The sequence below is a fragment of the Eschrichtius robustus genome, chromosome 20, assembly GCF_028021215.1.
Source record: "Eschrichtius robustus isolate mEscRob2 chromosome 20, mEscRob2.pri, whole genome shotgun sequence".
NCBI classification, from domain to species: Eukaryota; Metazoa; Chordata; class Mammalia; order Artiodactyla; family Eschrichtiidae; genus Eschrichtius; species Eschrichtius robustus.
This window is the reverse complement of record NC_090843.1, coordinates 52,412,435-52,431,339: the sequence shown is the minus strand read 5'-3', so window position 1 is coordinate 52,431,339 and position 18,905 is coordinate 52,412,435. Positions and strand designations below refer to the sequence as shown.

General features: G+C 40.4%; 1 protein-coding gene across 2 annotated transcripts in view; it reads right to left on the bottom strand.

Moving 5' to 3' along the window:
* Positions 1–10,529: 10,529 nt before the first annotated feature.
* GOSR1 (golgi SNAP receptor complex member 1) overlaps positions 10,530–18,905 on the bottom strand; it is a 49,148-nt gene continuing 40,772 nt past the window's right edge. For both annotated transcript variants that reach the window (XM_068530493.1, XM_068530494.1), the window contains exons 8-9: positions 15,317–15,399; positions 10,530–12,510 (exon numbers count right to left, since the gene is read on the bottom strand). In XM_068530493.1, the coding sequence (XP_068386594.1) occupies positions 12,386–12,510; positions 15,317–15,399 (208 nt within the window). In that variant the 3' untranslated portion in view covers positions 10,530–12,385. The remainder of the gene's footprint in view (positions 12,511–15,316; positions 15,400–18,905) is intronic.

The following is an 18,905-nucleotide window of genomic DNA, read 5'->3' as shown; positions in this document are numbered from 1 at the left end:
GTAACAAATTCAATAAAGACTTTAAAAACAGTCCACATCAAAAAAAAAAAAAATCTAAAAAAAAAAAAGGAACCTTTCAGGGGAGGTCACCAACCCTGCTTCCATAAAACCATTCCTGGTCTGCTCTAAGTGGGTGAGTGCTACTCTCTCCACTCTGGCACCGTCCTCCTTGGGCTCCCTTCTTCTTATATCGACAACAAATAGCCTAGACCTTTCTTCATGGCAAACTGGAGAGCTCAACTGGGTCCAATTAAAAAAAAAAAAAGCAAACAAATACATACACACACACACCCAGAAAGAAACGATGAGGCTGCAGACATAACAGTAGTCTGGGAGTTGGCAGAATGTATCCTGCTTTTAAGATTTTTAAAAAGAAAAACCAAGTGTTGCTCAGTTATTTATAATGGGATAAAAATGGGAAACCACTTTACAGTTAAAAAAATAGTGTTATGGCCATACAATTAAACAATCAGAAGTTGGGCATCTGCATAATGAAATTCAGTGCAGCCATTGCAAAGAATGCCGCATATGAAAATTTAATGACACGGGAGGCTGTGTATGCTGTATTACATGAAAAAAACCTGTTCACAAGATAATATGTACCAGAGGATCCCAATTTAAAAATATATGCATGTTTAAGTGTTCAGATATTTAAAAAATGAAAAACATTCCAAGGGTTAACAGCCATTATCACAGAATGTTGGGGAAATAGGTAGTTTTTATTTCTATTTTTCTATTTGATCCTTATTTCTATAATAAACACACATCAATTTTGTCAGAAAAAAAGTAATAAAAAAGCTTAGATGCTGAGCCAGTGAATTGATCCATAAAATTTTGCCATTTTCAACAGAGGGATGCACAGAGTTTTAGGCTGAAACAGAGTTTCACAGCATAATCAATGACATTCAAATAATGACAACAATATAGATCCTTCCCTGGAATAAAGAACTTCTTTAAGGCAAATGTCCACATTTCCTTGGAGTCAAATGTTAATCTGATAGAATGCAGCCCCGACTAGGAGATAGAATTTAATTTATGTGAAATTTTTATGAACTAATTAGCGGGTTGGATCAAAGGGCAGGACCAGAATAGTCACAAAGAGGTCTCAGAAAACAAAGCGTTTCTTGTCAGTTCACTACTGCTTTCTTAAAAGGACGTGAACTTGGATGAGGCACTTACTTACCCAGGGTCTGCGAAACAACACCTACAAGCCTAAGTCACGTCCCAAGGTGGGAAGCAGGGCTGGAAGCAGAAAGCAGGCTGTGAAAAGGAAAATTTTACCAAATCATTTACCACAGACAGGCTGGGAAAGCCACTCTTGGCTTCTCTTTCCATAGGTCACCTTCTGCAGGGAAGAGGGAGGAAATTAAAAAGCTGGAACAGTATTCACTTAAATATAAATACCAAGTCGGCTTGATGGGGTCTTAGATGAGCCATAGCCCAGACATCACCACCGTAAATGATTAAATACGAAACACTGTAAAATGCTCAATGTCTCATTAATAGTTCAGAGCTCTAGTTTCCTACCAGTGCAGAGTTTCTGAAGTGCTCTTGGCTGAACAGAACAATCTCCATCCATCCATTAAAAAAAAAACATGCTTTCAATGCTGCCCTTTTTCAGAGCAACCTACTTCTCTTTTTAAAATATAATTTAGGGACTTCTCTGGTGGCGCAGTGGTTAAGAATCCACGTGCCAATGCAGAGGACACAGATTCGATCCCTGGTCCGGGAAGATCCCACAGGCCGCGGAGCAACTAAGCCCGTGCGCCACAACTACTGAGCCTGCGCTCTAGAGCCCGCGAGCCACAACTACTGAGCCTGAGCCACAACTACTGAAGCCCACACGCCTAGAGCCCGTGCTCTGCAACAGGAGAAGCCACCGCAATGGGAAGCCCATGCACCGCAATGAAGAGTAGCCCCTGCTCGCCACAACTAGAGAAAGCCTGTGCACAGCAACGAAGACCCAACACAGCCAAACAAACAAACAAATAAATAAATAAAATATAATTTAAACAAAAAATGCGGTATATGGAGGGTGAGACATTGAGTCCTTCTCATCTGTGCCCTCCAGTCTGCTCATTCTGTTTCCCAGAGGCAACTGCTCATACCATCTTCTTGACTATCTTCCCTCAAATTCTGCACATAAAATAAACAACCCATAAAAATAGGGAAAAATCTGAACAGACATTTCACCAAAAAAGATACACAGGTGACAGATAAACACCTGAAAGATGCTCAACATCATTAGTTATTAGGGAAATGCAAGTTAAAACCACAATGAGACATCACTACACACCTATGAGAATGGCTAAAACATAAAGGCCTTGTACCAAGTGTTGGTGAGGATGTGGATGAACTGGAGCTCTCAGACTGAACTGTAAAATGGTACACTTTGGAAAACCATTTGACAGTTACTTAAAAAAAGAATGATCTATTGGTACACTCACCAACATGGATAAATCTCAAAATAATTATGCTAAGTGAAAGACGCCAGACCCATACCAAAAGAGTACATATTGTATGATGCCACTTAACATAAAACTTTAGAAGGTGCAAACTAATTGATAGTGACAGAAAGCAGAGCAGTGGTTGCTTGGGGAACCACCCAGGGAAGGGGTTGGAGGAAGGGATTTACAAAGGGGCACAGGAAACTATTGGGGATGATGGATACGTTCATTGTCTTGATTAGGGTGATCAAATTGTTTAAACATATGGAGTTTATTATATGCCAGTTATACCCAATAAAGCTGTTTTAAGAAAACCCATATGTATGTGTCTGTGACACACGCATATCATTTCCCCACTTAACATATCCTGGAGATCATTCCATGTCAGTACATAGCAAGTTACCTTTTCTTTTTAACAGCGGAATAGTATTCCATGGTATAGATTTACAGAATTTATTTAGCCATCCTTCTTCTGATGGACATTTAGGTTACTTACTATGTTTCTTTTACAGTCAGTGCTGCCATGAACATCTTTATATATACACCCTTTTGCACCTGTAGGATAAATTCTTAGAAGTGGACTTGCTTATTAGTCAAAGGTTTAATGTACGATTTTGAAAGACAGTATGAAATGGCCCCACTTCTCTCACAGGCTCAAGTCCTGCCTTGTTCTGAAATGGAAGGGATGGTCCTCACACGGATTAAGGAAAGTGCCACGCAGCTTTCTGAGATCCACAAAGTGGGATTTCCTTGGCAATTACGCTCCTATGAGCTGATAGCGCAGTCCTGACTTGCAATCACTCTTTGGTTCCAAGCTTTCTTTGGCAACAGGATTGTCTTGCAACAGTTGTGGGAAATCAGGTACCCCGTGCCAAGGTGCCTAATTTATCTGATTGAACCCAGGGAAAGGAACCTGAAGGGCTGGGCTGCTGTAAAGCAGTGAGGCGGCAGTTAGTGGGGAAGCCATAGCATCTGACGACATTCATTTCCAGCGTTACAGCCACTGCACTTTGATGCAGGGCAACCAGATCCTTCCATTTATCTTTCTTTCTCTCCTTCTCTTTCTCAATAATTACTGAGCACCTACTATGTTGATCGATAGGGATTGTGGGATCACAGAGGAAAACAGGAGGCACAGAGGAGGGAAAGGTCAGAAAGTCTTCCCAGAGGAAAGACCATTTAAGTGGAAAATCGAGGTGAAATTCACACCACATAAAATTAATCATTTTAAAGTGTACAGTTCAGTGGCATTTAGTACAGTCACATCATTGTGCAAACATCACCTCTATGTAGTTCCCATTTTGTCACCCCAAAAGGAAACACTATACCCATTAAGCAGTTACTTCCCATAAACAGGGTTTAGAAACAAGGAGGAAGCATTGCACAGGCAGGCTTGGAAAGGAGCTCATTCCAAAAGAGGAACTTTACAAAGGCCTTGGGACATCAAGTCACTTGGGATGGTGCAAATGTGTGTGTTGGGGGGGGTGAAGAAGTAATGAGATGAGGCAGGAAGGAAAGGCTAGGGGGACAGGGAAGATCACATGTGCCACCTTTGTCCCGGAAGCAGCTCACATTAGTCAAGTAAGGAGGAATCGGTGGTTCCGGAACCCATTTGAGTAATCTTCATGCCTGGGGGGATACTGTCAACTTTAATACGAATTCAGTTTGAGCCAGGGTTTCTCAACCTTGGCACCACTGACATTTTGGGGCCTGATAATTCTTTGCTGTCCTTTGCACTGTAAATTTTTTTAGCAGCACCTCTGGCCTCTACCCACTACCGGTATCATCTGCCCTACTCCACCCCAGCCCAGTTAAGACAACCAAAGATGTCTCCAGACATTGCTAAATGCCCCCTGGGGAAGCAGCATTATCATTTCCTTAACATATCCTGGATATCATTCCATATCAGTATACAGCAAGTTACCTTTCTTTTTAACAGCTGAATAGTATTCCAGGGTATAGATTTACACAATTTATTTAGCCATCCTTCTTCTGATGGACATTTAGGTTACTTACCATCTTTCTTTTACAGTCAATGCTGCCATGAACATCTTTATATATACATCTCCCAAATATATATACGTATTTATATATACAGAAAAAATGTTTTTTCTTTGTGTGTAAATCTCTCCAAGTTGAGACCACTGGAAGAACTCTGACCCCATACTCCACCATTCGAAGGAGTGGGCAAACCACACGGTGCTGTGAGAGGCACCCCTCCCGGCTGTACGGAGAGCAGGACACGACACAACACAGAGCAGCACCACCTCTGGGAACTGGTCAAACACAAGCAAATTAGCATTAAAACTTTGTGGCGTTTTAAAAATTCCTTCCTCCATTTATTCAACAACCACTTAATGCCTACTACGTGCCAGGGAGGCTGAACCCCCTGGCCCAGGAGCTCCTTGGCAAAGATCCCTGTGTCCAAGGGTGACACAGAAGCAGAGCAGCTGGTGGCTTCAAGGACGACTACATGCACTCAGGTGGCAAGCGTATCAGTGGGGTCCGGTGCGGATTAGAGTACCTGCCCCAAGTGTTCCGGACTGTGAAAGACTCTTGGGAGCTTTGCACAGCCCGAGAGGCAAAGGGAAGGAGATTCAATTATGAGCAGGATTATTATTATTTTTTTGCTAAGCCCAGTAGGACGGGGGCTCTGAGTCAGATTTAATTGAACTTAGTCCTGTGACAGTTTCTGCATAAGGTTCATAAACATGATATTAAGATGAACAGGCCACTGCCCTGGCTCTCCAGGGACTTGCAGCCTCATGGAAAACTCTCTGCCTCCACATTAGTTCTTGAGAACATTCTGAGGAATTTTGTCCCATTGTTATCCTTGATCTCTACAACTGCATAAAGTTACTAGAGTCCATTTTGCAGATAAGAAAACTGAACTTAAGGGTGGTTTAGTGACTAGCCCTTGGCCTAAAAGGATCAGATCCAGTGCCAGGATACAGCCAGAAACTCCAAGCCTCGTTCTTTCCATTGCACCAGGCGGCTCTGCTCATTCACGAGAGATGAGGAAACTCTGGTTAGGCAAAGGGCAGCAGATGGCTATCAGGAGTACTCTGATCTCTTGGGCTTGTTTCTGTATCTGTGAAAGGAGAATACTGCCTCACTAAGTGAACAGGATTTTTTATGTGTGATGTATGTATGCACGCAGGTATGTACGTACGAAGCGAAGTGCTGGGTGTACATTCCACGTGTGAATGTGCTATAACACACTGGCAGAGATAGAAGGAAGCTGCCGAATATTCTTTTTCCTTTTAATTAATTAATTAATTAGGCTGCGTTGCGTTGTAGTTGCAGCATGAGGGATCTTTGTGGTGGCATGCGGGATCTTTTTGTTGCAGTGTATGCCTGTTCGTTGCGGCGCGCGGGCTTCTCTCTGGTTGTGGTGCACGGGCTCCAGGGCGCACAGGCTCCAGAGTGCGCAGGCTCACTAGTTGCGGCGTGTGGGCTTAGTTGCCCCACTGCATGTGGGATCTTAGTTCCCAACCAGGGATCGATCCTGCGTCCCCTGCATTGGAAGGTGGATTCTTTACCACTGGACCACCAGGGAAGGCCGTGCCAAATATTCTTGAACAGAGTGATGAGAGATTAGAAGTTGTTTAGGAAGATAAACTAGGCAGCTAAGTGCAGAGCGGGTAGAGGGGTTAGATGGGAGACAGCGCACCCAGCCCAGAGGGCAGCTGCTGTGTGCAGTTTGTCACAGGGAGAACTAATTGAGAACTGATTCCAGGGCGAAAACCCCCCAAATGCCATATTCTCAGCATGTTATCCTTAATGAGAGGGAGAACTGTAAAAAAAAGCAAGTGCCACATTCGTTTAGGGATAACTTGGCACTTTGGGGGAAATAATTATGGTTAAACCATACTTTTTCGGCACTGAGTTAAAAGTAGCTACCAACCACATTTGCCTGCTCTCTCTCAAACTGTAAGCAATTTCATCAGTAAAAGACTAATTGAATGTTTGAGAGTATCTAAAAGAAATGTACTAATTAAGACAAAGTGACTGTTTCCTAAGAGCTTTATATCTCAAAGGAGAGAAAATGAATACCACAGATCGGGATAACAAATCAGAAGCCAATTTTACAAGGGTGAGGAGAACATTGTCAATGATCTCTGGGATTCCTCTAAGCAAAAAGTTACAACAGACTTTCAGCTCCCTGTCTTCTTAGCTTTTAAGTGTCTTCGGAGAGTTAGAAATAAAGAGCTTTGCAAGCTGATCAGCTCTGCCAAGGTGAGAAATCTTAGTTGAGTGGAGCGGAAGGCATCAGGCTGAAGTGCATTCCTCTTTGGTCCAACTCAGCCAGCAAATCTCTATCTTTAGTAGAAGAAAGAAATACACTTGTTTAGTAGAAGGAGAAATACACTTGTTTTTCTCATGGCTCTGGCTTTATAGAAACAAGAGAAAATGTCCTGATAGCAAACACCTTCAGTGAGATTCCCTGGCCGCCTTTGTTTTTGGGGTTTTTTTGTTTTTTTTTTTTTAATTCTAGGCGTCTCTGGTAGCAGACAAGGCACGTTGGGGCAGAGCCTCGGATCCTAAGGAAAGGCCAGGTTAGGTAGGAGCTGGCAGCCCGTCAAAGCCATGCCACCTGAAGGGAAATGTACCACGACATGGTCTGGGTGGCACTGACTGAGGATCTGTGCTGAGATGCTTTGTCAGGCTTGGCCTCAGCCATCTCTAGGAAGACCTCCAAGGTTCTAAACTAGAAGAAATGCGCAGGAAGTTTGGTCCAAATTAAACCCATTTAAGAAAAAAATTTCCTACGTCAATGCATGATTTCTCTTAAAGAAATAGTGATTTACAAATGAGAACTCTTTATTAAGCACTTGGCTAGTAGCTAGCATTCCTTGAAAATAATCAAGCCACAGGGCTTTAAATATTCTAAATGTATTGCCTCTAAAATCAGGCAAAATTGGTGGTTCTTCTATAGCTTCTTTCCTAATCATGCAGCATGAGTTAAAATATATTTTGTGGAACTAGGATAAGGTTTGGCACCAAAGAGCCCTCAAGATTCAAATCCTCATTTAACTGTTCGCTCTGATTTTGAGCAAATTAGTCCTCTGCACTAGTTTGTTGATCTGTAAAAAGGTCAAGATCCCAAGGAAGAGGTGGCTTTAGGGGCCATGTGAGTGGATGGGAGGGAAAAGCTGGGGGTGGCCCACAAAGGAAGAACAGCGTGGTCAGATAAAAAGGATGAACGGGCAGTGGGGAATCATTACCAATGGGGACAGGGTTTCCTTTTGGGATGACGAAAATGTTCTAAAGTTAGTGGTGCTGGTTGCACAACTAACATACTAAAATCCATTGGTACACTTTTAAAGGGTGAATTTTGTGAATTGAATTATATCTCAATTATACTGTTATTTTAAAAAATATTTATTATTATTTTGGTTGCACCGGGTCTTAGTTGCGGCACGTGGAATCTTCGTTGCGGCATGTTTAATTGCGGCATGCGGACTCTTAGTTGTGGCATGCATGTGGGATCTAGTTCCCCGACCAGGGATCAAACCCGGGACCCCTGCGTTGGGAGCGCAGAGTCTTACCTACTTGACAACCAAGGCAAGTCCCTATGCTGTTATTTTTTTAAAAGGATGCAGAATACATGAATGAGAACATTTGGAGAGGTAATGGGAAGTGAGGGATTTTCAAGCTCTTTTGGGGGGTGGGGGTCCTCAGATCTATACAATTAAATGTCATTATTTAGGGAGGGCAAGCACTTGTTTTTATTGCTAAATTCTACAATTTTACATTTCCATCATACTTCCTGAAGTTTCATTTTGATAAGAGATTCTCCTTCACTTCTTGGGCTAAATTATTAGTGGAATATTCCTATGATGTTTTTGAATGATAGGTGATAGCTTTTCCGTGCCTGTACTGTTTCACCCTGGGTTTTAGGACACCATGAGAAATACTTATTAATACCAAAGATTTCATAATACTACCCCAAACTGCCTTGATGGCACTATTCCAATACAAACAACAGACACACCATTCATATTTCTAATTTATTATTAAATTACATAACAAAGCTTCTATACAGTCAGAAAATGCACATTTAGATGAGAACAAAAAATTAAGTACAAATACAATAAACCTGGTTCCAAGAAGCCATTTTAAAAGCAAAAAATTAGAAAGTGCATTTGGAATAGATTTTTTTAAAACCTGTATTGGCATTTTTCATGAGGAAACATCTTCCATCATGGTAAAGTGTGACTGGAATTGATTGCCCTCCCTAAGAGCTAATAGGATAGGAATAGATGCAAATACTTTGATACTAAAGTAATACTTTTGATACTTTGTACTAGGCACAAAGAAAATGAGAAAGATCCCTTAGGACATGGCTCAGCTGTCTCAGCTTCTTATCCAATAAACATCCTCAAGAGTGACTTGTTCCTCATTTTCTTTTGCCCTATAAAACTTACGGGTATGCAGATTTATAAAGGAATAACAAGATTAGTTTATAAAGATCATGATGAAAAGCTCTATATCTTTTTGGAGACCAGGCTAAACAACCCCTACCCCAAAAGGAGAATAGAACACCATCATTTCAATTCCCAGTAGAGTCCATTTACTCTTTACATTTGCCACAAAATTCAGTGTAACACTAGACATGGCCATTTATCCTCAATAGCTTAATATTGCAAGTTAGAAAATGCAGTCAATTTCCAAGAAATCATATCTGGCTAGTGATCAAACATGAGGTATTAGAAAACTTAAAAAGGCTAGTCCAGTTCTTTAAAGTCCTTTTCCTCAGGTTGAGATCATTAACAATGAAATAGAAAATTAATGGTGGGAATGCAAGTCCAAGGTGCCTCAATTCCATAGAGGCCAAAAGTCATTGCATCAGAAAGCTCCATAAGTACATTTTTCTATTCAGATGTATTCAGCGTCCAACAGGAAAGAACTAAAATCAATATTAATTGGTTCCAGATGCAAAAAGTGCCCTCATGATGACTCCTCTCATTACTCATCTCCACTCTCAGGATTGTACTCCCATGTCTGATCTGAGTACTGGGCAGTATGGAAAAAGGCATTCTCTATAAAAGTGAATTTTGGTAAGCAGGAGAAAGGAATAATGGAGAAGAAAAGCCCATATTTTTCTAACATTAGAAAAATATGGGTGAGCAATGCTGCAAATTACAGGGACTCCTTCAGCATCGTTAATAATAACAGTAAGAAGAATATAGAAATAGCCAGGAGATATCAACTGAAGCACTTGAATATCTGGGCTTGAACTTGAGTAATAAATTCATTAAGCATTTCAAACTAAAGTTATCAGCGCACAGTAAAACAAACTCTCAGAAGTATACCTTTTGGAATTTTCTGCCCTTTTTGTTGCCATGGTTTTTCATACTTTTAAAGTGAAATGGAAAGTTTTGAGTGGTTATTAAAAAGATCCCAAAAGGAAAGATCCATCATATAAGACAATGGCTGAGAGAGAATAACTTCCTCTAAGAGGTAACATTTGGGACAAGGAATAGAAAATTCCTTGGACCCGGCTCTGTCTGGCTCTAATAAGCAATTTACTGTTGGCCCCTGAGCCTAGTAACTGGTTTGTAAGGACAGCAAAAAAGTTAAGAAAACCAAGATGCTTAAAAAAAAAGGCTAAATGGCATGAAACTGAAAGAGTTCAAATCAGCTATCATGGGATCCAAAATAAGCCTCTACTTGTAAATGGCACATTTCTATCCTTGCTCTAGGGCCTCCTGCAAAAGAAGGAACCATAAAGGATAGAGGAGCACAGCCCTAGCGCTCTATGTTTGGCCCTGGGTTACCTCACTATGGGCTACAGCACTGGGAGGTTAGTCAGACCTACCTGACACCAACATCTACACCACGCTTTTTCAACTTCCTCAGAAGAACTAGTTTCTTTATTTTCATAAAGAAAATAATCAACATAATTCTATTACTTCATTTAAGCGCAACCCTAATGGAAAGGCTTACCAGCCATCAAAAGTGTTTGTTTGCTCAGCTGCAGCAAAAGCTAGATGAGCTTGGGTCCTAGTTTTAGTCTCACACCATCACCCGTTAATGAACACACCAAACAGTCAGACCAGTAAAAAAGACTGGTAGTATAATTAAATAAATAACTTTATTTATGATACTTCAGATTTTCTAAATGCCGACTATACAGCAACCAAAGTCCCATAAATTCTAGCTGAGGCACAACCACTGATCAAGACCCTTTGAAAAATCAAAGATAATAAAGTGTCAGGGGAGAGAAGTTTTGTTCTCCCAACAGAGAATTTAATAAATGAACTTATTTCTCTGATCTTTTAAGGTTCACACTGGGAAAACTTAAACTTTCTTTTAAGGGCATCCCCAATCAACTGACTGATCAATCAACCCATATTTAGAAAAATAAACCCCGTAGTTAAAAAAAATGTATCAAACACTCTTCATACCCAGAACATAATAAAACTTTGACACCAGAATGAAAAACCTCTCGGTTTCTGCACCAGACCAGAGGTTAGTCTACCCATCAGCCTGTAATCAAATTCATCTGAATATCACCATCAACACTCTGTGACGTAGTTAAGAACTACATGCTAATATCCTTTTATTCCCCACAGCACGGTCTTAAGCCAATACTATAAATACCATAGTAAATTCCAAAGGTGAAGAGTAGCCTTCTTTCTTGGTGAGGAATACAGCTGTTGGAAGTCTTTGGCCTATTTGTAGTAGTTCAGTTAGAGAAGTAAAAGATCTACAGAAACTGAGAAATGGTTAAACTTGAAAAGAATTCTGGTGGGTGGTTTAAAATTTTGTCACTGTCCAGGGTGGTAACAGAAGACAGGTGCAGATAGAGATTCTGTTATATGCACCTTCAATAATAAAGCCATTCTCTGGATGTTTGAAAAAGCTTAAGAGATTTGGAATGAATAGGTTTTCACAGAACACAGAATTCCTGGTACATCAGACAGTGGTTCTTAAACTTTTGCTCATAAATGTGGAACGCTTACAAATGGAATTATCTGATGATGACCCCTCACTCAGTGTCTTTTTACATGTGGCCTGTTAAAGAGATCTCACTGAAAACCAAGCATTCCCCTCACTCAGTTGCCGGTGTTAATCCTGACATGATGAAGAACAGTTGCAATGACAGACATTGGCTTTTTGTCATGGTAGAACTGAGATTTCGTTTTCTTACAGTAGTAAATATTAACCCAATGGAAGAGATTAACAAAAAACAAAAAACAGTGACTGACCAAAAAAAAAGCCTGTCATTCTTGATGTTTTTCCAGGAATACAGTTAACCCCAGTGTGTGCACGATTAAAAAATAAAATAAAGAAAAAAGCTTTTTTGCAGTACTTGTCTTCTATTTCAGACAATCTCAACTGTGTTGAAGGTGGTCTGTGAGCATCTCAAAGATTCTTTGAAAAATGTAATTTTTCTTGAATACCAAAAGAGATGGGGACAAAGAGTAGAAATTTATAGCACAGATTATCAAGAAATGACTTGTGATTTCTCATCATGAGTGTAAAATAAAAGGACAAAAACTATTTTTATTCACAACCCCCATCTGGTGGCTGAAAGGAAAGCAGTCTTTGGATATAGAGAAACCTGGTTTTCTGAAGAATCCAGCTGTAAGACCGGGCTTGTCATCAGCCTTCAACACTTTCACCGAGGCACGGAAACTGTGTTTCTGATGGGTTTACTTACCTCTTCGGGAGACAAAAGCAACTGAAAACATTTATTATTTTTTTTAAACTAAAAACAGAAGGAAATGTGTGTTAGAAAAGATAGCACAGAAAACCTGTGACTTCAGCTCAACCTGACCATGTCACAGAGTCCATCACTATCAGTCTTGAATTAATCCTGCCGGTCAGGCTAATTATCAGGCCAGTCAACTTCTCCTTCCTACTTTTTCTTATTCCGGATCAGGGTGTGAAAGTGGTGGTTGTCAAGAGTCCCTGGAGATGTCTCATCAATGGAAAGCATACAGCAGCAATAGGATGGTACAGACACCAATAACACCACCCAGGATGAGTGAGTCTCGCCGCTTCCTAAGGTTGACCCTCTGGATAAGGCTGTTCACAGCAGGAAAACGATCTTTGGGAAATCTTTATTAAGGTCATATTTGGAAGAAGCCTCTTTAGTGAAAACTCACAGGAGTCACAAAAACAGAGATCAGTGGAGTCCAGAAAACACAAATGATGAGAAGAAATAGAGGGGAAGAAAGTCACACTGAGGGAGCTGCAGCAAACACAAATGCCCTACTGCTCAAGGGCAAATTCAAGTCTCCCTGCTACCATGTACTGAGGGATTACCATCAGGGTGGGAGCCCGTGTGGTCGGGAGAGAGGAACCCTGCAGGGCACGGAGGTACAGGTGCAGCCAGCTACCACCACCACTATCCTGAGGTTCCTGTCTTTCTTTTTTTTCCTTCTCTTTCTCTCTCTTTCTTAAACCCCTTTTCTCAGGAGACTGGGAAGTTTTGCCAGAAAGGTTTTGAGGAGTATGTGATCTTCTCCCCACGGTATAAGCCCCCTTGGATTCAGGTAACTGGTGGGAACAAACTCTAAGTGTCTCTATGGTCAAGCACTGGTTAATTATTTAAAATTTTAAATTTACTTTGCAGCAGTAGGCAGGATACCGTAAGAAAGTGGGTTAAACTGCTCTGGCTGTCCTATTTGGGGAACATAAAAAAAGGAAATATAGGAAATTTTCAATTTTAGGAGTTTTATAGCAGTCACAACTGTATTTTACTTAGAATTGTAAAGTATCTTCATATCTTACTTGTTGGTATGTTGTAATCAAAGCACATGCTTCTGCATCCTACATTGTTTTGCATTTCTAGCACTGGTTGCTGACTACACACCTGCAGGTGCATCCTCTTTGTTAACAGAGGTATTGTATCAAGGTCAAGACAAGCAACAACAAAATCACCTAGGTTACTAGAGAGCTGGAATGATCCCTACTCCCGGTGAATCCTCACTGCGTTTTCCTGTAAATAAATGACTCTCAGCAGGGACTGTATTGTGTATTTATATACTCTACATACTGTATGCAGAGGTCATGTTTTTTTCTAATCTTGAATTTTCCTGTGCCTACTGAAGAGAACTTTACACACTGTAGGCATTAATGTGTTTTTCAAACTAATTAATGAAAAAAAGGGGACAATTTGCAGAAACAATTTTTAAAATGCAGAACAGAAAGCATGAAGTAATGTGCAAAAACTTATACAGTGTAAGGTACAAATCTCATTTAAAGCAAATGCTTCATCTTTTCTTGCTTGGTAAAAGAAGGGTCAACAATCCCGTGAGAGAAAGAAAGAAAACTTTTGACATTAGGAAACCCTGTCGATAGTGGACATATTTCTATCTAGTTTATTACCTTTAGGGGAACCACCGCCTTCCTTCTATAATAATCTAATTCAGTTCATGTAACAGGGTGGGGCTGACCTTGTCCTCTGCCATCAGGTGAACATACACACTCATGACTGGCCAGAGAGAATATTCCCTCCCCTTGGGCAAATGGCTGGGTTAGGAATAGCTTGAGGTAACTCAAGCTAGGGCAACCACAGTCCTCTTGGGACATGTGCCAGAGCTGTCAGAAAATACGCCCTTTTTCCATGAGAATTTTTGAACTGGTAGGAGGTGACTCTTGTAGCCCTCTCTATCAGCACGAGGAGAAATCTGCCTGAGAATGAGGCCAACACACAAGAAAACAGAAATAAGAGATGGAGTAGGGGAACAGAGAGGAAAGGCAGATTCTTGACAATAAAATCTGAGCCCCTGCATCCAGCCATACCTTAAGCCAAATTCTACCCCTGAATTTTACAGATATATGAACAAATTAATTCCCTCCTTTTCCTCCTTAAGTCAGTATGAATTAGGTTTCTATTACTATCTCTCTATGGAGTCCTGACTAACTCACACCCATTTTATTTGATTTTTTTAAACATAATTTTGGGAATGATTCTAATTTATGGTAGTGATAAAATGAGATAATGTATATAACAGTATTCTGTTAACTGTAGAGCCCTATATAAAATATAAATGATTTCGGAGGTGTGGTTTTATACTTAGGGTGACAAAGCAAGAACAAAATTCACCAAAAACTGGAAAATACCAACAGGCTTCAGGATATTCCTTTCCTTAGGCAAATAAGGTATCAAACTAAAAGTGACCTTAAATTATCTAGGACCAGAAGATACTCAACTTTTGAAAGTTAAAGGTCCTTTCCCCCTTAGTAATTGGGGGAGGAAACTTTTTTCTCTAAAAGGCTTGACTTCTCAGAGTAAACAAAATGTTTTAGCTTAGCAGGCGTATCAGTTTCCCTGCTGGGTTTCTCAGAAGTATCAGTAATACTACTTTAAATTGGGAAACTGAAGAATTAAAAAGGCAGAGGTCACAATAAACAAGCAGCAAATCTATCCTAGAGTTTAGCTTGTGCAAAAGGAAACTACGCCATCAGCAGTGACAACTTATTTACATGTATGGCTGTCTACTTCCCTCCTTTTCTAAGCATGTGCCACTGACTTATTCTCCAAACTGAAAAAAGAAAGAAGAAAAAGCACATAATTTATGACGTTTAGGTAAAAATTGTGTACACTGTGGAGTTCTAACGTGGATTCAAGAGCTTTTAAAATATAAAATAATTCTGTGAATTTGAAAATTCACATAATTTTTTTCTAGATCTACTAGTATTAACCCTCTGGTGTGCAATCTTTCAGATATGGCATTAAACAGTATGATCTTTCAGGAATGCAGGGCATATCATAATACAGAATTACTGATGGCCTCTCCTGTTACTGATGATGGCAACCTGTCCAGAAGAGGGGGAGAGTGGTGAAGCACATACACAGATTCTTTTCCCCCAAAAAACCCCAGATTTCAAGCTTTCAAAAAGGATACTAGCCAAAGTGTTCATTTTGCTCTGAATTGACTTCAACATTCCTCTCTGTGAAGTCATATTTTCTTTTGTTGCCATAGCAATGCTGCAAGGGAGGAAGAGAGAAGCTCATTAAACTGATGTTTCAGATGATCCTGCATGCATCCATCATACCCTTAAAAGTGAACAGAAAACTAAGGTGAGCACATCACCTTTGAAAAGCACTGGGCAGGAACATGGAAAAAAAAAAAAATCACCTCCCAAGTCATCTTCCCATTGTCCTTTTTCTGAATGACCACTTCATCCCCAACGCTATCCTCTGATATTTTTTTGGACAAGGCAGTGGACTGTTTCCTGTGGGTTGTTTTTTTTTCTTCAAAGTAACATATGAAATAAGACAACTGAAAAATCACACATTACAAAAGCTTCTTAAAATGGTTTTAAAAGGGTCCAGGTACTAAAATATCCTTAATCAGGAAAAACCCTTGAGAGGGAAGTAGGGAATTACAATTATAAAAATAGAACCAAAGGTGCAACATATCACAAAATATTTATATACAACCAGCCCTTAACTTATGGAAAGATTATGTTCCAGGGCTTCCCTGGTGGTGCAGTGGTTGAGAATCTGCCTGCCAATGCAGAGGACACGGGTTCGATCCCTGGTCCGGGAAGATCCCACATGCCGCGGAGCAACTAAGCCTGCGAGCCACAACTACTGAGCTTGCGTGCCGCAACTACTGAAGCCCGCACGCCTAGAGCCCGTGATCCGCAACAAGAGAAGCCACCGCAATGAGAAGCCCACGCACCGCAACGAAGAGTAGCCCCCGCTCACCGCAACTAGAGAAAGCCCACGCGCAGCAACGAAGACCCAACTCAGCCAAAAAATAAATAAATAAAATGAATAAATTTATTAAAAAAAAAAATTATGTTCCAAAACTCTATTTGAGAACCAACCAAGTAGATTTTAGGACACACATGCAACATTAAGCTGGTTTCCAAGCCAGGTGACAAAGGTCACAGATTCATTAAGCAAATGACAAAGAAGGGAAGTCACTTTTTCACTTTGTAGAGTACAGTTTCTTTCATGTAACTACTTTGATGTGCTTTTTAAAGAAATCTCAGTTAATATCTTTTTGCTATCACTGCCAGGATTATTAACTTTCAATAGTCTTATCTTCTTGGACATTAGTATCCTAGAGGGCAGGGTCAGTATACATTTTGATATGTAACACACAGGGGAGCGTTTTAGATACTGACATTATAAAAAGCAGTAGGAAATAGGAAGTTCTTCAGTAATTCTGAAAATACGTGAAACATTAAAAAAACCGAAAAGCAACAGAAATGAAGATATCCTGGGAAGATGGTAGAGCACAAATTCTTGACCTTATCTCTGGCCCAATTTCCTCTATGGAAGAATACAAGACAAAGGCAGACATGGCGGGGAGGGTCCATCTGAGGTCCCAAGTTCTCTTGAGATCTCGAGGGAAGAAAGCCAGGGAGGGCTACACTCTCTCAATCAAGGGAAGAACCAAATGGCAGGCAAGACTATATTTTTCTTCAAGCCTGGGGCAAAGACCTAGGTTTCACTGCATTCTGAGAAGCCCAGGCAGTGGAAGGTAAGGGTCTGCATGTGCAGGGGCTGCAGTGATGAACTGAACTGCTCTCAGTCCCTACAGCTGCGAAAGGACTGCTACACACAGCCAGAGAGACCTATAAGCAGACAGCTGACATCTACAAGCTGGTGTGACAACGAGCCCCTAAGAGGGAAAACTGCCGGGCCATCTACTGCCACCTGTATGTACCTGCTTTAGGGTCTCTAATAGCCTGACCTATCAGAGGGCTAACTGAACACATTTTTGGACAGGCCAAGACCAGGTATGCTACTGGAGGAAAATGCTAGAGGGAGTACTTGGAGCAAATGGCAAATGAATCAAAACTGGAATTTCAAGATCTGAGAAGGCAAAGAAGAAACAAAAGTGTGTAGGGAGATATATACAAGGATAAGCATTGTTTGGAATAGTGAAAGACAAATGAAAAAATACTCCCCACCACCACCCCCTCCCCCCAAAACCTGGTAACAACATTGGAATGGTTTAGTAGATTATGGTATACCTGTACTATGAAAATAATATTTGCTTATTAAAAGAATGAGTCAGAATTATTTCCATTAACCTGGAGGGATGTTTATGATATACTGAATGATTTAAGTGAGCCACAGAATGTGTATAGTATTAGTCCTTTTTCATTTTAAGGAACACTCAAAACATCTTTGTGTATGTTTGTATGACAGTGAGAAAGGTATTAGAAAGATACATAACTGTCAGTTAATACAAGTTACTTCAGGGGGTAGGAATGGAGGGGCACCACCAGGAGACAAACTTTTTCTTTATACATTTTAGAATTATTTAAATTGTTATAGTAAGAACACTGTACTTTTATAATACATAAACATCTAATAAAGAAAATCAAAAAGAAAATTAGAGGAACTCCACCTGAGTGATTAAGAAATGTTAATAACATTACTAGCACCAAATCCCCTACTGTTATTCACCTCAGTATCACTATGAGTCAAGTAATGATTTATAAAGGTTTTCCCAGATCCTAGAAAATCTAAAGAATTGAAGGGATCAGGTATATCGGAAGACGGAATGAAAATTTGTGGTAATTTGTAAAAGGAGTTGTCAGACCCCTAAATTACCTGCTCCAAACCATGCAGGCAGGTGACTGACCTCAGTTCAGCAGAAAATCCAACCAAGAAGAGACCTACAGATACTGACATTTTAAAGCCCCCAATAAAACAGTCAGGCCCCTTCCCGATCACCCACGGTGAAGGCTCCCACTCAACAAATCCTACCACCCACGCACACAGAATGAGCATCCAATCACTAGATTTGGAGCCTCACCCTTAAACATGAACAAAGAGCCAAGGTTCACCAGGCATTTGAGGAGAGCCTCTAACATAAAAGGCAGAGATCCAAACAAACCAACCAGCAAACAGAAGAGTGATTCTGAGGAAACAGAGGCAATAAAGGAGGCTCATGAAACTCTAAAATCAAATTATATTTAATGCCCTCCGAGAGATAAAATATCACATTCATGAAACATACAAACATAAACGTACGTATGTGTGTGTGTGTGTGTGGCTCTATCCCTTTAGAGAGCTCGTGTAAATTACAAAAAGGAGAATGGAAATAAAAACGTAACAGAAGCGTTAGAAGGAAAAATTGAGTAAACTTTCCAGAAAGTAGGAAAAAAAAAAAAAATGCAAGACAGAGAAAAGGTAAGAAAGGATCAAGAAAAGGCAGGGAAGTAAGAGGTACAAACTATTAGGTATAAAATAAGCTACAAGGATATATTGCCCAACACAGGGAATATAGCCAATATCTTATAATAACTAATAAATGGAGTAAAACCTTTAAAAATTGTGAATCACTATATTGTACATGCATATCTTATATAGTATTGTATAGCAACTATACTTCAATAAAAAAATAAGTTAAAAAAAAAGGGGGGACACTTCCCTGGCGGTCCAGTGGTTAAGACTCCGCACTGCCACTGCAGGAGGCGCAGGTTCGGTCCCCTGTTAGGGAGCTAAGATCCCACATGCCACAT